General features: G+C 43.0%; 1 protein-coding gene across 1 annotated transcript in view; it reads right to left on the bottom strand.

The window, feature by feature from the left end:
* Positions 1-403: 403 nt before the first annotated feature.
* Positions 404-21,606, bottom strand: part of CDX4 (caudal type homeobox 4) — a gene marked incomplete at its 5' end in the record, with an annotated part of 54,929 nt that continues 33,726 nt past the window's right edge. The window contains 2 exon segments of the mRNA XM_054718954.1: positions 404-506; positions 508-596. Coding sequence (XP_054574929.1) covers positions 404-506; positions 508-596 — 192 coding nt within the window.

Here is a 21,606-nt window from a genome sequence, read left to right as displayed (position 1 = left end):
GCCAAATATAAATAAATTTCTGCTTACCCTTTTCCACCCTCCAAAGATAGCATAAAATAACATACTCAACGTCAAACAATAAGCACAAATACAAATATTCCTCCTTGCAGAACTTTTTTACAGTCTGTTCACTGGAAAGTTTCTGAAATTGTAAATAGGTTTGCAAGGGCTTGTAGACTGTAGCCTTCAATTACTAACAAGCTTCGTGAGTAACTGACACATAGTATAGATAGTACATAAGAGGAGTTTTCTGGGGATGGTTTCTAATAGTAAGAATTATGTCCTGTCCCAACTTCCCTGATTATACCTTAGATACCAAAAAGACAATGCTAAAGAAGGACAACTTGTGGGTTTTTTGTTTGTTTGTTTGTTTGTTTTTGTTTGTTTGTTTTTTGCCTTTCTTTCATTCAGAGACTATGACCTGTTGTATCTTAATAGGCTAAAATCTACAGACAGCAGATGGGGTTGTGGAAAAAGTGTTAGGTAGCTCCCCAGGGCTGATGGAGCACAGAGCCTCCACTGTTCTCAAAATGGGAGATATTCTTTTATATCATCTTTCTCTCCTTGGCTCTGCGACTCTGAAACCAGATTTTCACCTGAAATACAAAACACTTTGGACTTAATGGGGCAGCATACTGAATGCAGTTTTCAGTCATTGCTGATATTGTACAGGTACTTTAGCAATTACAAAGCTCTTTCACATGCATCACTTTATTTTAACCTCACAATAACCTTGTGAAATATGTCCATTTAAGAGTTTAAAAAAGCTGAGAGAGAGCAAAATTATCTTGCATGAGATGAAACTGACATTGAGACTAGAGCTATTGAATCTGAATACAGTGCTCTTTATATTAAATCTCACTCACCACCTCAGTTGTACAGGTAGAATAATGATAGAATGGCAGATACCGAAGCGTAGTTATAAAAATGGAGGAATTTAAATAGCAAAGATAATTATGATCTGTCATTAGAGAAACTTTTTTTTAAAAAATACATTCTATTGACTTTTTACAGAGAGAAAGAGAGAGGGACAGAGAGCCAGAAACATCGATGAGAGAGGAACATGGATCAGCTGCCTCCTGCACACCCCCTACCGGGGATGTGCCCGCAACCAAGGTACATGCCCTTGACCGGAACCGAACCTGGGACCCTCGAGTCCGCAGGCCGACGCTCTATCCACCGAGCCAAACCGGCCTCGGCACATTAGAGAAACTTTTTATTTTTTGTTAATCCTCACATGAGGGTTTTTTTACCCCCATTGCTTTTCAGAGAGAGTGGACAGAAGGGAGGAAGGGGGAGAGCGAGAGTGAGCGAGCGAGAAAGAAACATGGGTGTGAGAGAGACATATTGACTGGTTGCCTCCAACACTTGCCCCAACCCAGGGCAGGGATCTAACCTGCAACCCAGGTATGTGCCCTTGACGGGAAATCTAACCCACCATCCTTTCATGCTTCGGTGTGTGAGCTGATGATCTAACTACTGAGCCATAATGGCCATAGCTAGAGAGAAACTTAATAGTAAGGTTAATGAATCATAGAACTTGGTAAACAAGGATAATGAAATAATTTGTCACTTGCTGTGAAAACAATGTGCCTTCATACATGGTTGAAATAGAAGCTGCCTGGGATAAGACAATACATTAAAAGATTTAAAAATTCTAGAATTCTACAATTCCAGTATTACATCTAGACAATTTGAAAGACAACTAGTCCTTATGCAATGTCAAATCTGGATGAACAGAAACCATTGAACCATGCTTGATTTAATCTTCATTAAGTACACAAAAAAAGTAAATTTGAGAAGGCATTATAAGGTTATACATACTATTGAAAATTAAATTTCATACCCTGAATAAAAGAAAAACTTTGTTCAACTAGCAGTACTGGTGTTCAGTTACTGTTGTAGTTTAACTGATATGAGCAAGATAATTGCTATGATTGCTAAATCTCCACTTGTTTTTTCTCAGTTTTTTTATTGATTAAGCCTTAATCAATGTAATCATTAAGGTATTACATATGTGTCCATATCCACCCATTGCACTCCCGACCCACTCCCATACATGCCCTCACCCTCCAGTGTCCTGAGTCCATTGGTTATGCTTATATGCATGCATACAAGTCCTTCAGTTGATCTCTTACCTCCCCCCAACTCCCCAGCCTTCCCTCTGTAATTTGACAGTCTGTTCAATGCTTCTCTGCCTCTGGTTATAATGTTCTTTATTATCCATGAATGAGTGATATCATGTGGTATTTTTCTTTCACTGACTGGCTTATTTCACTTAACACAATGCTCTCCAGTTCCATACATGCTGCTACAAATGGTAAGAAGTCCTTCTTTTATAAAGCAGCATAGTATTCCATTGTGTAGATGGATCATAGTTTTCTAATCCACTCATATACTGATGGGCACTTAGGCAGTTTCCAAATCTTAGTTATTGTAAATTGGACTGCTATGAACATACGGGTGCATATATCCTTTCTGATTAGTGTTTCTAGTTTCTTGGGATATATTCCTAGAAGTGGAATCACTGGGTAAAATGTGAGTTCCATTTTCAGTTTTTTGAGGAAACTCCATACTATTATCCACAGTGGCTGCACCAGTCTGCATTACCACCAGCAGTGTACGAGGGTTCCTTTTCCTCCGCATCCTCACCAGGACTTGTCATTTTTTTATTAAGGTACGTGTACATATCTTACCATTGCCACCCCCCAATCCCATACATGCCCTCACCCTCAGTGTTTTGCGTCCATTGGTTATGCTTATATGCATGCATACAAGTCCTTCGGTTGATCTCTTATCTCCCCCACCTCTCCGTAAACTTCCTGCTCTAATTTGACAGTCTGTTTGATGCTTTACTATCTCTGTACCTATCTTTTTGTTCATCAGTTTATAATGTTCTGTATTATCCATAAATGAGTGCGATCATGTGGTATTTTTCTTTCATTGACTGGCTTATTTCACTTAGCATGATGTTCTCCAATTCCATCCAGGTTGCTGCAAATGATGAGAATTCCTTCTTTTTTATGGCAGCATAGTATTCCATTGTGTAGATGTACCACAGTTTTCTGATCCAGTCATCTGCTGACGGGCACCTAGGCTGTTTCCAAATATTAGCTATTGTAAATTGTGCTGCTATGAACATAGGGTGCATATATCCTTTTGATTGGTGTTTCCAGTTACTTAGGATATATTCCTAGGAGTGGGATTACTGGGTCAAATGGGAGTTCCATTTTTACTTTTTTGAGGAAACTCCATACTGTTCTCCACAGTGGCTGCACCAGTCTGCATTCCCACCAGCAGTGCATGGGGGTTCCTTTTTCTCCACATCCTCGCCAACACTTGTCGTTTGTTGATTTATTGATAATAGCCATTCTGACAGGTGTGAGATGGTACCGCATTGATGTTTTGCTTTGTATCTCTCGGATAATTAGTGACTTTGAGCATGTTTTCATGTATCTATTGGCCTTCCTTCTGTCTTCTTTCAAAAAGATTCTATTTAGGTCCATTGCCCATTTTTTTATTGGATCATTTATCTTCCTTTTATTAAATTGTATAAGTTGCCTGTAGATGTTGGAGATTAAACCTTTATCAGTGATAATATTTGAAAATAGGTTCTCCCATACAGTGGGCTTTCTTGTTGTTTTGTTGATGGTTTCTTTTGCTGTGAAAAAGCCTTTTATTTTGATGTAGTCCCATTTGTTTATTTTCTCTTTAGCTTCCATTGCCCTAGGAGCAGTATCAGTGAAGAAGTTCTTTCGACATATGTCTGAGATTTTGCTGCCTGTGGTTTCCTCTAGTATTTTTATGGTTTTCCATCTTATGTTTAAGTCTTGTATCCATTTCCATTTTGAGTTTATTTTCGTGTATGGTGTAAGTTGGTGATCTAGTTTCATTTTTTTGCATGTATCTGTCCAATTTTCTCAACACCATTTATTGAAGAGACTGTCTTGGCTCCATTGTATGTTCATGTCTACTTTGTCAAATTTTATTTGATCATAGTGGTTTGGGTTGATATCTGCATTCTCTATTCTATTCCATTGGTCTATATGTCTGTTCTTGTGCCAGTACCAGGCTGTTGTGAGAACAGTGGCTTTGTAATACAGCTTGATATCTGGTATTGAGATCACACCTACTTTGTTCTTCTTTCAGGATTGCTGAAAATCTCTCAGGATTGCTGTGGCTATTTGGGGTCTTTTTTTATTCCAGATTAATTTTTGGAGAGTTCTTTCTAGGTCTGTGAAATATACCATTGGTATTTTAATGGGGAGTGCATTGAATCTATAGATTGCTTTTGGTAGTATGGACATTTTAATGATGTTGATTCTAGCAATCCATGAACATGGTATGTTCTTTCATCTGTTTACGTCTTCCTCTATCTCTTTTTTCAGTGTCTATAGTTTTCCGCATATAGGTCTTTTACCTCTTTGGTTAAGTTTATTCCTAGGTATTCTAATTTTTTTGGTGCGATGGTAAATAGGATTGCTTTTTTAGTCTCTCTTTCTGTAAGTTCACTATTGGTGTATAGAAATGCCATAGATTTCTAGGCATTAATTTTGTATCCTGCTACATTGCCAAATTCATTTATTAAGTCTGTTAGTTTTTCTATGGAGTCCTTCAGGTTTTTTATGTACAATATCATGTCATCTGCAAATAAGGACAGCTTTACTTTTGCTTTTCCAATTTAGATGCCTTTTATTTCTTCTTCTTGTCTGATCGCAATCGCTAACACTTCCAGTACTATGTCAAACAGGAGTGGTGAAAGTGGGCATTACTGTCTTGTTCCTTTTCTTAGGGGAAATGGTTTTAGTTTTTGCCCATTGAGTATGATGTTAGCTGTGAGTTTATCATATATAGCTTTTATTATGTTGATGTAATATCCTTCTATTCCAACCTTGTTGAGAGTTTTTATCAAGAAAGGGTGTTGGATTTTGTCAAAGGCTTTTTCTGCATCAATTGATATGACTATGTGATTTTTATCTCTCAATTTGTTTATGTGATGAATCACATTTATTGATTTGCGGATACTGTACCACCCTTGCATTCCTGGGATAAATCCTACTTGGTCATGGTGTATGATCTTTCTGATGTACTGCTGGATCTGATTTGCTAGAATTTTGTTGAGGATTTTGGCATCTATTTTCATGAGGAATATTGGCCTGTAATTCTCTTTCATTCTGTTGTCTTTATCTGCTTTTGGTATTAGGGTGATGCTGGCTTCATAGAAGGAGCTTGGAAGTATTCCTTCCTCTTGAATTTTTTGGAATAATCTGAGGAGGATAGGTTTTAGTTCTTCCTTGAATGTTTGGTAAAACTCTCCTGTGAAGCCTTCTGGCCCCGGGCATTTGTTTGCTGGAAGCTTTTTAATGACTGCTTCAAATTCTTCCATAGTTATTGGCCTATTGAGCTGTTTAGATTCTTTCTGATTGAGTTTTGGAAGGTTATATTTTTCTAGGAATATGTTCATTTCCTCCAGGTTGTCCAGTTTGTTGGAATAAAGTTGTTTGTAGTATTTTGTAACAATCCTTTGTATTTCTGTGGGGTCTGCTGTTATTTCACCTCTTTCATTTCTGATTTTGTTTATTTGGGTCCTCTCTCTTTGCTTCTTGGTGCCCTGGCTAGAGGTTCATCAATCTTCTTTATCCATTCAAAGAACCAGCTCTTGGTTTTGTTGATCTTTTGTATTGTTTCTTTTGTCTCTATATCGTTTATCTCCACACGGATTTTTATTATTTCCTTCCTTCTGCTTACACTGGGCCTTTCTTGTTGCTCTCTTTCTAACTCTTTGAGTTTTAGGGTTATGTAATTTATTACCATTGTTTCTTGTTTTTGTTTTTTTTTTTTTCGTTTTTTTTTGTTTTTTGTAGTAGGCTTGTAGAGCTATGAACCTCCCTCTCAAGACTGCTTTCGCTGTGTCCCATAGATTTTGGATTGTTGTGTTTTAATTGTCATTTGTTGTCATGATGTTTTTTATTTCTTCCTTAATCTCTCTGGTAATCCAGTTATAGTTTAATAGCATGCTGTTTAGTCTCCATTTGTTAGACTTTTTTGGATTGTTTTTATTGTAGTTGATTTCCAGTTTTATGCCACTGTGATTTGAGAAGATACTCGGTATGATTTATATCTTCTTGAATTTGAAGAGACTTTGCCTATGTCCCAGCATATGGTTTATCTTGAAAATGACCCATGTGCACTTGAGAAGAATGTATATTCTGTGGCTTTGGGGTGGAATGTTCTGAAGATATCAATTAATTCCATCTGGTCTACTGAGTCATTTAGGATTTATGTTTCTTTGCTGATTTTTTGTTTAGACGATTTTTCCAATGGTGGTAATAGGGTATTAAAGTCTCCTATGATGAGTGTATTTCTGTCAATGTCTCCCTTGATATCCTCCAGGAGGTTTTTTTTTTTTATGTATTTGGGTGCTCCTGTATTGGGTGCGTATATGTTTACCTGAGTTATTTCTTCTTGTTGTATTGCTCCCTTTAGTATTATGAAGTGGCCTTCCTTATCTCTTGTTATGTCCTTCACTTTGAGATCTAATTTGCCAGGTATAAGTATTGCTACCTCACCTTTTTTTTTCATTTCCATTAGCCTGGAAAACCTTTTTCCATCCATTCAACCTTAGTCTGTATGTGTCTTTTTCTCTGAGGTGGGTTTCTTGTAGACAGAAGATATATGGGTCTTGTTTTCTTATCCAATCCATTTCCCTGTGTCTTTTGATTGGGGCATTTAATCCATTTACATTTAAAGTTATCATTGATAGGTACTTATTTGTCGCCATTCTTAATCTTTACCCCTGTGTTCCTTCTTCGCTTTCTATATTCTTTTTTACAGCAGACACTTTAACATTTCTTGGATTGCTTGTTTAGTGGTGATAAATTCCCTTAGTCCTTTTTTGTCTGTGAAGCTCCTGATTTCACCTTCAATTTTGATTGATAGCCTTGCTGGTTATGTCCTCCTTAACAGTATTCTTGGATTCAGACCCTTCCTTTGCATGACTTTGTATATTTCATTCCATTCCCTTCTGGCCTGATGAGTTTCTGTTGAGAAATCAGTTGCTAGTCTGATGGGGGTTCCTTTGTATGTAACTTTCTGCCTCTCTCTGGCTGCTTTTAAGATTATTACTTTGTCGTTGGTGTTTGCCAATTTAATTATAATGTGCCTTGGCATAAGTCTTTTGAGGTTCATTTTGCTTGGGACTCTGTGAGCTTCTTGGATATGTGTGGTTTTTTTCTTCCCTATATCGGGGAAGTTTTCTGTCATTTTTTCTTCAAACAGGTTTTCTATTCCTTGCTCAGTTTCCTCTCCTTCTGGAACCCTTATTATGCGGATGTTGTTTTGTTTTGTGTTGTCCAACAGTTCCCTTAGGCTCTCCTCCTGCTTTTTAATGTTTTTTTTCTAGAAGCTGCTCTACTTGGGTATTTTTTCCCACCTTTTCTTCTAGCTCACTGATGCGGTCTTCTGCTTCTTGTAGCCTACTCTTGATGCTTTCTACTGAGTTCTTTACAGCAGCGATGTCATTTTTCATTTCTTCTTGCTTCTTCTTTATTTCCTCTTATTTCTTAATGATATTGTCAAATTTGTCTTCTATTCTTTTCAGCCACCTTATGACCATTTCTCTGAATTCTTTCTCTGACATGTTGTTAGCCTCTATTTTGTTTACTTCCTTTTCTAGTGATGCCTGCTTTTCTTTCATATGTGGGCTGTTTCTTTGTCTCCCCATGGTCTCTCTTCTCTGGATATCTGGTTGTGTAGTTATCTCTCTCCTGCATTGATTTCAAGGCACAAAATACAACACAACCAGGTACAAAACACAAGGCACTGATAAAGAAATGTATTCATGCTATTGATAACCCTCAATAAAGGTGACCACCAGAGTAAGGCAAATTAGGGAATAAGAGAGAAAGAAGAAGAGGATAGAAAAAAAAAAGGAGTGTCAGAATGCAATTGGGAAAAGGAAAAAAAAGTAAGAACGAAAAGAAAGAGACTAAGTAAGAAAAGGTGACCAAACTATATATATGGGGACAAAACTCCAATAGAACAGCCACTAATCCCAGCCAATGACAGCAACAAGTACCTGGAGATTAATACAAACTACCAACAATAACTAATATCAAGCGAGGCGAGGGAAAACAGAAGCAAAATACAAACAAAAACAAAGCAAACAAAAAACAAATAAGCAAAACAATCTCACAAAAATGTATAAAAAATCGATATAGTCAACATTCAAGCAAACAACAGCATAAGGACAGAGAGAAAAACAATTTTTTGGATAGTTAAGACAGAGAAGAGAGAGGTGTGTATGGACTTGGAGCAGGGGATTGGAAATTGGATATATAAGTAGGGTGAAATTTTAACAGGGGGCAAACAGAAAGAATAGGGAAAATCTAAAGCATGAAAAGGGTAAGTGAAACAGGACACCAGAGCACCGCAGCTGGGGCCATGGGCTTGTGGGCGCCGCGGCAGCTGCTGTGGCAGTGGCAGCGGACTCGGCGCAGCGGCTCTCGGTGAAGGAAGAGACCATCTTTCTGCAGGAGGGGCTCATCCACGTCACCGACCTGGCCGAGCTGCCCAGAGAGATCCTCGGGGCCCCGGAGGCCGCCAACACCGATTTGGAGGATTCTTAGGATTTCCCATCTTACATTCAAGTCCTTTAGCCATTTTGATAGAGAACCAAGAAGGCGGCAAAGTTAAACAAAGAAACTGCGAACTGCGCCGCGCACAGCAATTTCAGGGGCACGACTGGAGGACAGAGCGTCTGCCACCCAGAACTACAGGAGAGATGGCTGAATGATAGATTTACAGCTAAGAGGGAAGAGGAAACCAGCGAAATCGGAGGGGATGAGGTGCGGAGGCGCGTGGGTCGGGCTGGCGGCGGGGGAAGGGGGCTTTTGTTCCAAACCTAGGGGAGATTAGCTCCCCATCACCCTGAAATCCAGCTTCTGGGGACGCGCGGGAGACCCAGATGCCTGCGGAAAGAGGCGGGACTCTTGTGGAGGTGCGCCCGGCAATCAGTGTTTGCTGCGCTGGAGTGCGGAACGAAGGGGCTTAGAAACGTGGAAGGCAGAAGGAGCAGACTCGCAGCCATTGGGGTTCGCCGCGCCATGGCCTGTTGGCGCCCTGAGACCCCGCCCCGCCCTAAGACCCCGCCCCGCCCTGAGAGCCGCCCCGCCCTGGGACCCGCCCTGCACGTTTTGAAGACCCGCCCCGCAAGTCTTGCAGGCGTATCTGCGCTCCAAGCAACGGCTTGTGCATGTGGGTGGCCTGCCCTGTGGCAGCTTGACCAGATGAACTGCTGTTCTAGTCGGACTGCTCCAGGGCCACTCAGACAGGAGGAGGAAACTACAGTTTTTGCTGTAATCCCTGCTGAGTGCCTAAGGCAGTAGCTGATCTACACCCCATTGGAGACCCAGAAACGAGGGCATCTAGTGGTCTGTGGGAGATGACACCAGATTTCAACCACGCGCATAGGGGACACATTCAGGAGGCAGATTCAGTGAGCGCCAAAGCCTTGCTGCACCAAGACCCGGCCCATAAACGTGTCTCCTGCACAGCAACTCTTCCTTTATACACAAAGAGGGCCCTACCAGTGACACCAACAACAATCAAGACTTAACTATACAAAGGAGGACCAAGATGGAGGCATAGGGAGGAAGCCTGATTGTTGCCTACCACAACAACTTTGAGACTACGACAGGAGAGCACAGCAGACACCATCCAGAACCACCAGAGGGCTGGCTGAGTGGATGCTCTACAACTAGAATAAAAGAGGGGTATGCGGGATGATGCTGATGCCGGTGACCCAAAGACCACACTTTAAGAACTACGGCTCAGGTGACACAATGGCGGCCTGGAACATGCTCGGCGCAGTTCCCCCGGCGGTCTCCGGCTGAGGGGATGGCTCCACTGGCTGCCGAGCACGGACAGACGAGCCCCTAGGAGACATGGGGTGGGAGACTCCGCGCTTGCTGACCTCCGAGTCCTTCAAGAATCTCAATGCCCCGGAAGCGGCCAGGTGCGCATGCTCGGCGACCGGCCACCGCTGCAGACCCAAGGGCCGACGCAGCGACACCGGACCAGCCCGCCACCGTGCACCAGGCACACCGGAGCTTCGCCGAGCCGCCGCCCAAGGAGTTCTGCAGCGGCCGTCCTGGAGCTCTGGGAAAATGGCCGAAGGAATTGCTGAGAGGGAATTGACCAATAGGAATTGGGATCAAGAAGACGAAAACCCGCTGGGACCCAGGTGCTGTCGAGGTTGCGCGCCTCTGGGCTCGGGTGTGGTCACTCGCCTCTGGGTCTAGGTGAGGCCTCACGTCCCTGGGTCTGGGTGAGGCCACGTGCCCCTGGGTCCAAGTGAAGCCGGATTCCGGGTCCGGGTGAGGCCATGTACCCCTGGACCCGGATGACGCTGGGTCCCGTGCCCGGGTGAGGCCACGCGCCCCTGGGTCTGGGAGAGGCCACACGCCCCTGGGTCTGGGTGAGGCCATGTGTCCCTGGATCCGGGTGAGGCCTCGCACGCCTAGGCCCGGGTGAGGCCACGTGCCCCTGGGTCTGAGAGAGGCCACGCGCCCCTGGGTCCGGGTGAGGCCATGTGTCCCTGGATCCGGGTGAGGCCTCGCGCGCATAGGCCCGGGTGAGGCCACGTGCCCCTGGGTCTGGGAGAGGCCATGCGCCCCTGGGTCCGGGTGAGGCCATGTGTCCCTGGATCCGGGTGAGGCCTTGCGCGCCTAGGCCCGGGTGCGGCCACGCGCCCCTGGGTCTGGGAGAGGCCACGCACCCCTGGGTCCGAGTGAGGCCATGTGTCCCTGGATCCGGGTGAGGCCTCGCGCACCTAGGTCCGGGTGAGGCCACGTGCCCCTGGGTCTGGGAGAGGCCACGCGCCCCTGGGTCCGGGTGAGACCATGTGTCCCTGGATCTGGGTGAGGCCTCACACACCTAGGCCCAGGTGACGCCACGTGCCCCTGGGTCTGGGAGAGGCTACGCGCCCCTGGGTCCGGGTGAGGCCATGTGTCCCTGGATCCGGGTGAGGCCTTGCGCGCCTAGGCCCGGGTGCGGCCACGCGCCCCTGGGTCTGGGAGAGGCCACGCGCCCCTGGGTCCGAGTGAGGCCATGTGTCCCTGGATCCGGGTGAGGCCTCGCGCACCTAGGTCCGGGTGAGGCCACGTGCCCCTGGGTCTGGGAGAGGCCACGCGCCCCTGGGTCCGGGTGAGACCATGTGTCCCTGGATCCGGGTGAGGCCTCGCGCGCCTAGGCCCAGGTTAGGCCACGTGCCCCTGGGTCTGGGAGAGGCTACGCGCCCCTGGGTCCGGGTGAGGCCATGTGTCCCTGGATCCGGGTGAGGCCTTGAGCGCCTAGGTCCGGGTGAGGCCACATGCCCCTGGGTCTGGGAGAGGCCACGCGCCCCTGGGTCCAGGTGAGGCCATGTGTCCCTGGATCCGGGTGAGGCCTCGCGCGCCTAGGCCCAGGTGAGGCCACGTGCCCCTGGGTCTGGGAGAGGCCACGCGCCCCTGGGTCCGGGTGAGGCCATGTGTCCCTGGATCCGGGTGAGGCCTCGCGCACCTAGGTCCGGGTGAGGCCACGCGCCCCTGGGTCTGGGAGAGGCCACGCGCCCTTGGGTCCGGGTGAGGCCATGTGTCCCTGGATCCGGGTCAGGCCTCGCGCACCTAAGTCCGGGTGAGGCCACGCACCCCTGGGTCTGGGAGAGGCCACGCGCCCCTGGGTCCGGGTGAGGCCACGCGTCCCTGGATCCGGGTGAGGCTGGGTCCCGGGTCCGGGTGAGGCCACGCGCCCCTTGGTCTGGGAGAGGCCACGCGCCCCTGGACCCGGGTGTGGCTGGGTCCCTGGGCCCAGGTGAGGCCACGCGCCCCCGGGTCCAGGTGAGACCACGCGCCACTGGACCCGGATGAGGCTGGCTCCCTGGGCCCGGGTGAGGCCATGTGCCCCTGGGTCCGGGTGAAGCCGGATCCTGGGTCCGGGTGAGGTCGTGTGCCCCTGGATCCATCCGGGTGAGGCGGGGTCCCGGGCCCGGGTGAGGCCACGCGCCCCTTGGGTCTGGGTGAGGCCACGTGCCCCTTAGTCCGGGTGAAGCCGTGCCCCTGGGTCCGGCCGAGACCAAACCAGAGGGAGTCGGACCTCCGTTACCACCATTTGTCCACCATCCAGAGCTGAGGGGTCAGTGCTGACATGTACACATAAGGAACTGGTGGACATTGAAATTGGGTCTCAAAAGAACTGTTGGTCCAGAAAGAAACTCACTACAGACTGATTCATTTGCCTGTCAGCATAACTATTATTGCTCGTCTCACATTCAGTTCTTATAAGTGTATATCTAGTGACATATGATCTCACTCATCTAGGGGAAATGATGAACAACATAGACTGAGGAACAAGAACAGAACCAGAAACAAGGAGGCATCGATCGGACTATCGGGCCTCAGAGGGAGGATAGGGGAGGGTGGGGGAAGGGGCAGAGTTCAACCAAGGGACTTGTGTGCATGCATATGAGCCTATCCAACGGTTAAGTTCAACAGGGGGTTGGGGCATCTGTGGGGAGGGGTGTGGTATGGGAATGGGGGGATGAGGACAAATATGTGACACCTTAATCAATAAAGAAATTAAAAAAAATAAGAATTGAAAAAAAGTTAAAAAAAAACACAAAAAAAAAACAGGACACCAAATGGGGAAAAGTTAGGAAGAGAGTGATGGCATGAAGGTAGAGTTGAGATAGAGTAAAATGATGCAAAAGGAAAGATGATAATAGAATGTAGAACACTAATCCCAAAGTAAAATAAAGTGAAAATAAAATGACACTTTAAAAAAAGGTAAAATAGTAGTAGTAATAATACTGATTGAAAATAAAAATATAATAATTAAAAATGTAAAATCAAGTGAGGAAAAAAGAAAAAATAGTTTCTTAAGTAAAAGATGAAGAAAATAAAAAGCAATAAAAAATAAAAAGTAAAAAAATAAAATGTGCAGTAGTGAAGATCATTCACTTCCTCTATTGTTCTGTTTGGCATGCCTGTTTCCCAGTCAGGACAGTGTTGCAGATCCCTGCGTTCCACTGCTCCTCAGTGTTGTAAGCCAGTCCTGATTTTTAAGCAGGTGATGTCTTAATTTCTCATTTTCCTTTATGTTTGATTACATAAGAGTCAATTTGTGATTCATCCCCTGGGTGGCAGTGTTTCTGGATTGACTTCCAGGTCTATATGGCCTCTCTAGCCTTCTTTCCCTGTGGCACTCAATACCGGTTTGTGGGAGTGGGCTCCCTCAGAGCTGGCTCTCCGACGGTCACTCCCCACTCCGATCCCCAGGTTCCAGAAAAACAACTTTCCCCTGCAGTCTCCCAGGGTGTCCCCAACTGGGTGATCCTATGTATTGGGCTTAGTAATCAGAAGCAAGGATTTGAAGAGGAAAAAGCCCAAGTGTTCGAACAACGGGGCTGCAGGCAAGTCTGTGCAGTCCTCCTTTCCCCCTTGGATCTAATCAGCTGGCACACTTTTAAGATTTTTAGGCTGTACTTTTGTGTCAGAACAAAATGGGTTGCTTTTTAAAGATCCCCTTTGTTAGCAGCTCTGAGGACCCCCTTTCACATTCACGGATCACGCCAGCACCAACAGCCACAGAGTTTTCTAGGCACAGACTTTCCCTGGTCCTCCAGCTCCCACAGTGCGTGTAGTTCTCTCTCCCGCCAGGACCAGAGACTTCACATTATCCCAGGCGAAATCTCACCACCTCTTCTGAAACCTCATGTTTGCGCCAATTGGCAACCAGTATTCTGGGGCTCGCAGCTGTTTGGTAGTCTCCGCAGTTGGAACTTTGCAAGCTTTAGATAAGATCCTCTTTCCCCTTCAAGATGGCGTGGCCTGTCATTTGTTCATTTGTTGATGATAGCCATTCTGACAGGTGTGAGATGGTACCTCATTGTAGTTTGATTTGCATCTCTCAGATAATTAGTGACTTTGATCATACTTTCATATGTCTCTTGGCCTTTCTTCTTTCCTCCTTAAAAAAAGTATCTATTTAGGTCTGTTGCCCATTTCTTTCTTTTGTTAAGTTGTATGAGTTCCTTCTGAATGTTGGAGATTAAACCCTTATCTGAGATAACATTGGCAAATATGTTCTCCCATGCAGTGGGTTTTCTTGTTATTTTGTTGATGGTTTCTTTTGCTGTGCAGAAGCTTTCTATTTTGATGTAGTACAATTTGTATATTTTCACTTTGGTTTCTATTGCCCTAGGAGATGTTTTGGTGGAGATATTGCTTCAGCATATGTCTGTGATTTTGCTGCATGTAGATTCCTCTAATATATTTATGGTTTTCCATCTTACATTGAAGTCCTTTATCCATTTTGAGTTTATTTTTGTGTATGGTGTAAGTTGGTGGTCTAGTTTCATTTTTTTGCATGTATCTGTCCAATTTTCCCAACATCATTTATTGAAGAGACTATCTTGACTCCATTGTATACTCTTGCCTTCTTTGTCAAATATTAATTAAGCATAGTAGTTTGGGTTGATTTCCTGGTTCTCTATTCTATTTCATTGGTCTATATGTCTGTTCTTGTGCCATTACCAGAGAGTTTTGAGAACAATGGCTCTGTAATACAGCTTGGTATATGGTATTGAGATCCCTCCTACATTGCTCTTCTTTCTCAGGATCGCTGCAGCTATTCGAGGTCTTTTTTTTTTTTATTCCAGATGAATTTTTGGAGAGTTCGTTCTAGGTCTGTGAAATATGATGTTGGTATTTTAATGGGGAGTACATTGAATCTATTGATTGCTTTGGGTAGTATGGACATTTTAATGATGTTGATTCTACCAATCCATGAACATGGTGTGTTCTTCCATTTGTTTATGTCTTTCTCTATCTTTTTTTTTTTTCAATATCCTGTACTTTTCTGAGTAGAGGTCTTTTACCTCCTTAGTTAAGTTTATTCCTAGGTATCTTAATGTTTTTTGTGTGATGGTAAATGGGATTGTTTTCTTAGTTTCATTTCTGTAAGTTCACTGTTGGTGTACAAGAAATGCCATAGATTTCTGGCATTAATTTTGTATCCTGCTACATTGCCAAATTCATTTATTAAGTCTAATAATTTTTGATGGAGTCTTTAGGGTTTTCTATGTACAGTATCATGTCATCTGCGAATAATGACAATTTTACTTCTTATTTTCCAATTTGGATGCCCTTTATTTCTTTTTCTTGTCTGATTGCTGTGGCTAGCACTTCCAGTACTATATTGAACAGGAGTGGTGAAAGGGCACATCCTTGTCTTGTTCCTGTTCTTAGGGGAAATGGTTTTAGTTTTTGCCCATTGATTATGATGTTGGCTGTAGGTTTGTTATATAAGGCTTTTATTATATTGAGGTATGATCCCTCTATTCCCACTTTTCTGAGCGTTTTTATCAGAAAAGGGTGTTGGATTTTGTCAAATGCCTTTTATGCATCAATTGTTATGATTATGTGATTTTTTTCTCTCACTTTGATTATGTGATGTATCATATTTATAGATTTGCAGATATTGTACCAGCCTTGCATTCCTGGGATAAATCCTACTAGGTCAGGGTGTATGATCTTTCTAATGTAATGCTGGATCCGGTTTGCTAGAATTTTGCCGAGGATTTTGGCATCTATGTTCATGAGGGATATTGGCCTGTAATTCTCTTTCATTGTGTTGTCTTTATCTGGTTTTGGGATTCAGGAATGCTGGCTTCATAGAAAGAGTTTGGAAGTGTGCCTTCCTCTTGAATGTTTTGAATAGTCTGAGGAGGATTGGTTTTAGTTCTTCTTTGAATGTTTGATAAAACCCCCCTGTGAAGCCATCTGGTCCAGGGCTTTTGTTTGCTGGAAGCTTTTGATTACTGTTTCAATTTCATCAGTAGTTATTGGCCTATTCAGGTTTTTAGAATCTTCCTGATTGAGTTTTGGAAGCTTGTATTTTTCTAGGAATATGTCCATTTCGTCGAGGTTGTCCAGTTTGTTGGAGTAGAGTTGTTCATAGTATTTTTTTTACAATGCTTTGTATATCTGTGGGGACAGTTGTTACATCACCTCGTCCATTTCTGATTTTGTTTATTTGGGCCCTCTCTCTTTGTTTCTTGGTGAGCCTGGCTAGAGGTTCATCAATCTTGTTTATCCTTTCAAAGAACTAGCTCTTGGTTTCATTGATCTTATGTATTCTTTTTTTTGGTCTCTATGTTATTTATTTCTGCTCTGATCTTTATTATCTCCTTCCTTCTGGTATTTGTGGCCTTTTCTTGTTGCTCTCTTTCTAGTTCTTGAAGTTGCAAGGTTAGATAATTTATTACCATTTTTTTCTTGTTTTGTTGAGGTAGGCCTGTAGAGCTATGAACTTCCATCTCAGGACTGCTTTCATTGTGTCCCATAGATTTTGGATTGTTGTCTTTTCATTGTCATTGTTTTCTAGGATGCTTTTAATTTCTTCTTTGATCTCTTTGGTAACCCAATCATTGTTTAATAGCATGCTATTTAGCCTCAAAGTGTTTGATTTTTTTTCATTGTTTTTATTGTAGTTGATTTCTAGTTTTATGCCATTATGGTTTGAGAAGATGATTCTAATGATTTCTATCTTCTTGAATTTGAAGAGACTTTGCCTGTATCCTAATATGTAGTCTATCTTTGAAAATGTTTCATGTGCACTGGAAAATAATGTATATTCTGTAGCTTTAGGGTGAAATGTTCTGAAGATGTCAATTAATTCCATCTGATTTAGTGAGTCATATAGGATTGATGTTTCTTTGCTGATTTTTTGTTTAGAGGATTTGTCCTGTGGTGTCAGTGGGGTATTAAAGTCTCCTAGTAGATTCGGGAAGATGGCAACCTGCAGGAAGGTAGGGATGGTGAGAGTGTGAGAGAGTGAGGGGGTGATAGAGGAGTGCATGGATGTGTGTGGTGTGTGCGTGCATGAGCTAGGGATATATAGATTCTGCAGGTCTTCCAAGAGGCTGCCAAACCAAGCAGTTTTAGATGACGGAGTCCTGTGCACGATGTGGACACTTATGGGTGGCCAGTGCGGGCACAGAGACCACGCCATCATGAGAAACAGAGCTGCCTGAGACTAGGAGCCTGGCTTCAGCACCACCTATCTGATCTGATATGCAAACCAGGACCCTGCAGCCACTGGGGACAGAGACCTGAGACCACAGCTACAGAACCACAGACAACAAGAATCCAGACATCCCAGCCACAGATTTCTGTGAGTCAGGGAACCTATCCTCCTCCCCGCAGGTTTGCAGACATCGCCATAGTAACTGATAGACCCTCCCCTCGCACAGGCCGCAGTGCCACTACAGGAATTTGAGCCTAGTAGCACTTGGACATTGGGAATCTGTTCACTGAAGAACTGCTACAGGAATTTGAGCCTGGGAGTGTGCGGGCACTGGGAATGTGTTCCCTGCAATGCAATTGGACAACCAAACCCGAAGCCCAGGCAGGGCAGCACTGCCACCTGACTTTGATTCTGGGCAAGCACACATGGAAGTCTGCTTTCTGCAGCGCAGGATCGGACCTCCTGCCCACACAGTGCTACTGTGCAACCAGGATCCTGATTCTCTGGGCGGGAGGCAGCACTGAGCACCACTGACTTGACTCTGTTTCTTATCTCATGCGCCTGGGATATGTGACTCCCAGTGCATTCATACTAAGAGCCAGTGACTTCAATTCTTAGTGCATGCGCACACAGGGACCCTGATTCTCAGCGAGAGGCTGCACGAAGCAACAGTGACTCTGATACTTGATTCTTGGTGCAGACACAGGGGAACTCTGACTCCTGGCATGTGCTAGGGGACTCTGATTTTTGGCTCATGCCAGCAGGGTCTCTGTTTCAGCTCAGTGCAGGCAGGGTTCCTAATTCTAGGTGTGCACACGAGACCATACTGAGCGCTGGTAATGCTGACCCTGAGCGAGCCTGGTTCCCACCAACCCACGGCAGCCACACGTCTTAGTGTCAGAGCACTTCAGTGACACTAGGGTGGTGCGAAGCTCCCATCGCACACGGCCCAGGCACACACAACTTGATGTTTGAACCTTTTGGTGATAGTCAGAATGGGGAGATTACACAATACCCAGAGGAAAGGAAATGAGGAGTTGCCAAGAAAGAAAATTAGTGAAATTGAAGCATGCAACATGACAGAAAAAGAATTCAGAGTAATGGTCATGCAATTCATACACCAGATGGATGAGAAAATCAACAACATATGCAAGAATTAGGAGGAAATGAAAAGTGATATAGCTACAATCAAAAACACCATGGAAAGTTTCAACAGTAGACTAGAAGAAGCAGAGGACTGAATTAGTGAGTTAGAAGATAAAGTAGAGAAACAAGATCAATCTGAACAACTGAAGAAAAAAATTAAAAAGCAGGAGGAGAGCCTAAGGGAGCTTTGGAACAACATGAACCAAAGTAACATACGTATAATAGGTTTGCCAGAGGGACAAGAAGAGTAACAAGGATTAGAAAATCTATTTGAAGAAATAATGACAGAGAACTTCCTGGATATGGGGAAGAAAAAAGTTACATAACTACAGAGAGTCCCAAGCAAGATGAATTCCCAAAGACCCACACCAAGACACATCATAATTTCAATGGCAAATGTTAAGGACAAAGAGAGAATCTTAAAGGCTGCAAAAGAGAGACCAAGAGTTACCTACAAAGGATCCCCCATCAGATTATCAAATGATTTCTCAACAGAAACACATCAAGCTAGAAGGGAATGGAAGGAAGTATACAAAGTGTTGCAAAGCAAAGGACTGAATCCAAGAATACTCTATCCAGCAAGACTATCAATCAAAATTGAAGGGGAAATCAGGAGCTTCGCAGACAAAAAGAGGCTAAGGGAGTTTATCACTTCTAAAATAGCAATGCGAGAAATGCTAAAGGGAATGCTGTAAAAAGAAGAAATAAACAAGTAAGAGAGAACACAGGCACAAAAATAGAAATGACTACAAACATGTACCTTTCACTAATAACTTTAAATGTAAATGGACTAAATGCTCCAATCAAAAGACATCGAGTGGCTGAATGGATAAAAAAAAACACGACTCATATATATGCTGTCTATAAGAGACCACATCAGAACAAGGGACTCGCACAGCCTGAAAGAAAAGGGATGGAAATATATATTTCAGGCAAATGGAAATAAAAAAAAAAAAGCTGGGGTAGCAATACTTATATCTGACAAAATAGACTTCAAAGTGAACACCATAACAAGAGATAAGGAAGGCCACTTCATAATACTAAAGGGATCGATACAACAAGAGGATATAATCCGATAAACATATATGCACCCAATGCAGGGGCAGCCAAATACATTTTAAAAAACCTCCTGTAAGATATCAAGGGAGAGACCGACAACAATATAATCATAGTAGTGGCCTTTAATAAACCACTGACATCACTGGATAAATCCTCTAGACAAAAAATCAGCAAAGAAACAAAAATCCTAAATGATTCACTAGATCAGATGGGTTTAACTGACATCTTCAGAACATTTCACCCCAAAGCCACAGAATATATGTTCTTCTCAAGTGCACATGAGATATTTTCAAAAATAGACCACATATTGGGTCACAAGCAAAGTCTCCCCAAATTCAAGAATATTGAAATCATACCAAGCATCTTTTCATACCACAATGGCATAAAACTAGAAATAAACTACAATAAAAACAATCCAAAAAACTCAAACACTTAGAAGCTGAATAGCATGCTATTAAATAATGATTGGGTAACCAATGTGATCAAAGAAGAAATTAAAAACATTCTAAAAACTAATGAGAATAAAAACACAACAATCCAAAATCTATGGGACACAATGAAAGCAGTCCTGAGAAGGAAGTTTATAGCTCTACAGGCCTACTTCAGAAAACAAGAAAAAATGATAATAAATCATATAATTCTACAACTCAAAGAATTAGAAAGAGAACATCAAGAAAAGCGCAGAATGAGCAGAAGGAAGGAGATAATAAAGATCAGAGCAGAAATAAATGATATAGAGATAAAAAAAAATACAAAAGATCAAGGAAATGGTTCTTTGAAAGGATAAACAATCTGGAAACAGCCTAGGTGCCCATCGGCAGATGACTGGATCAGAAAACTATGGTACATCTACACAATGGAATACTATGCTGCCATAAAAAAGAAGGAGTTCTTACCATTTGCAGCAACCTGGATGGAATTGGAGAACATTATGTTAAGTGAAATAAGGCAGTCAATGAAAGAAAAATACCACATGATCTCACTCATTTATGGATAATAAAGAACATTATAAACTTGAACAAAAAGATAGATACAGAGGCAGTAAAGCATCAAACAGTCTGTCAAATTACAACAGGAAAGTTAGGGAGAGGTAGGGAAGATAAGAGATCAATCAAAGGACTTGTATGCATGCATATAAGCATAACCAATGGATGCAAAACTCTGGGGGGTGAGGGCATATATGGGAGTGGGGTGAGGAGGGAGCAATGGTAAGATATGTACACATATAATACCTTAATAAAAAAATAATTTACTGGGAAAAAAAAGAATGGATAAAAAAGATTGATGAACCTCTAGCCAGGCTCACCAAAAAGCAAAGAGAGAGGACTCAAATAAACAAAATCAGAAATGAGAGAGGTGAAATAACAACAAACCCCACAGAAATACAAAGGATTGTTAAAAAATACTATGAACACCTCTACTCTAACAAACTAGAAAACCTGGAGGAAATGTACATATTCCTAGAAAAATACAAGCTTCCAAAACTCAATCAGGAAGATTCTAAAAATCTCAAAAGGCCAATAACTATGGAAGAAATTGAAGCAGTGATCCAAAAGCTCACAGCAAACAAAAGCCTGCGGCCAGACAGCTTCACAGGGGAGTTATACCAAACACTCACAGAAGAACTGAAACTTATCCTCCTCAGACTATTCCAAAAAACTCAAGAGGAATGAACACTTCCAAGCTCATTCTATGAAGCCAGCATCACCCTAATATCTAAACCAGATAAAGATAACACAATGAAAGAGAATTATAGGCCAATATCCCTAATGAACATAGATGCCAAAATCCTCAACAAAATTCTAGCAAATCGAATCCAGCAGTACATCAGAAAGATCATACAGCACGACCAAGTAAGATTTATTCCAAGGATGCAAGGATGGTACAATATCCGTAAATCAATAAACGTGATACATCACATAAACAAATTGAGAGATAAAAATCACATAATCCTAACAATCAATGCAGAAAAAGCATTTGACAAAATTCAACACCCTTTCTTGATAAAAACTCTCAGCAAGGTGGTAATAGAAGGATCATACCTCAACATAATGAAAGCCATATATGATAAACCCACAGCCAACATCATACTAAATGGGCAAAAACTGAAACCATTTCCCCTAAGAACAGGAACAAGAAGGGATGCCCACTCTCACCACCCCTGTTCGACATAGTACTGGAACTATTAGCCATTGCAATTAGACAAGAAGAAGAAATAAAAGGCATCCAAATTGGAAAAGAAGAAGTAACGCTGTCCTTATTTGCAGATGACATGATATTGTTCATAAAAACCCGAAAGACTACATTAAAAAACTAGTAGACTTAATAAATGAATTC

Source organism: Eptesicus fuscus, chromosome 1 (assembly GCF_027574615.1).
Source record: "Eptesicus fuscus isolate TK198812 chromosome 1, DD_ASM_mEF_20220401, whole genome shotgun sequence".
Lineage (NCBI taxonomy): Eukaryota > Metazoa > Chordata > Mammalia > Chiroptera > Vespertilionidae > Eptesicus > Eptesicus fuscus.
The sequence above is the reverse complement of the archived record's forward strand: the minus strand, read 5'-3'. Positions and strand labels throughout refer to the sequence as shown.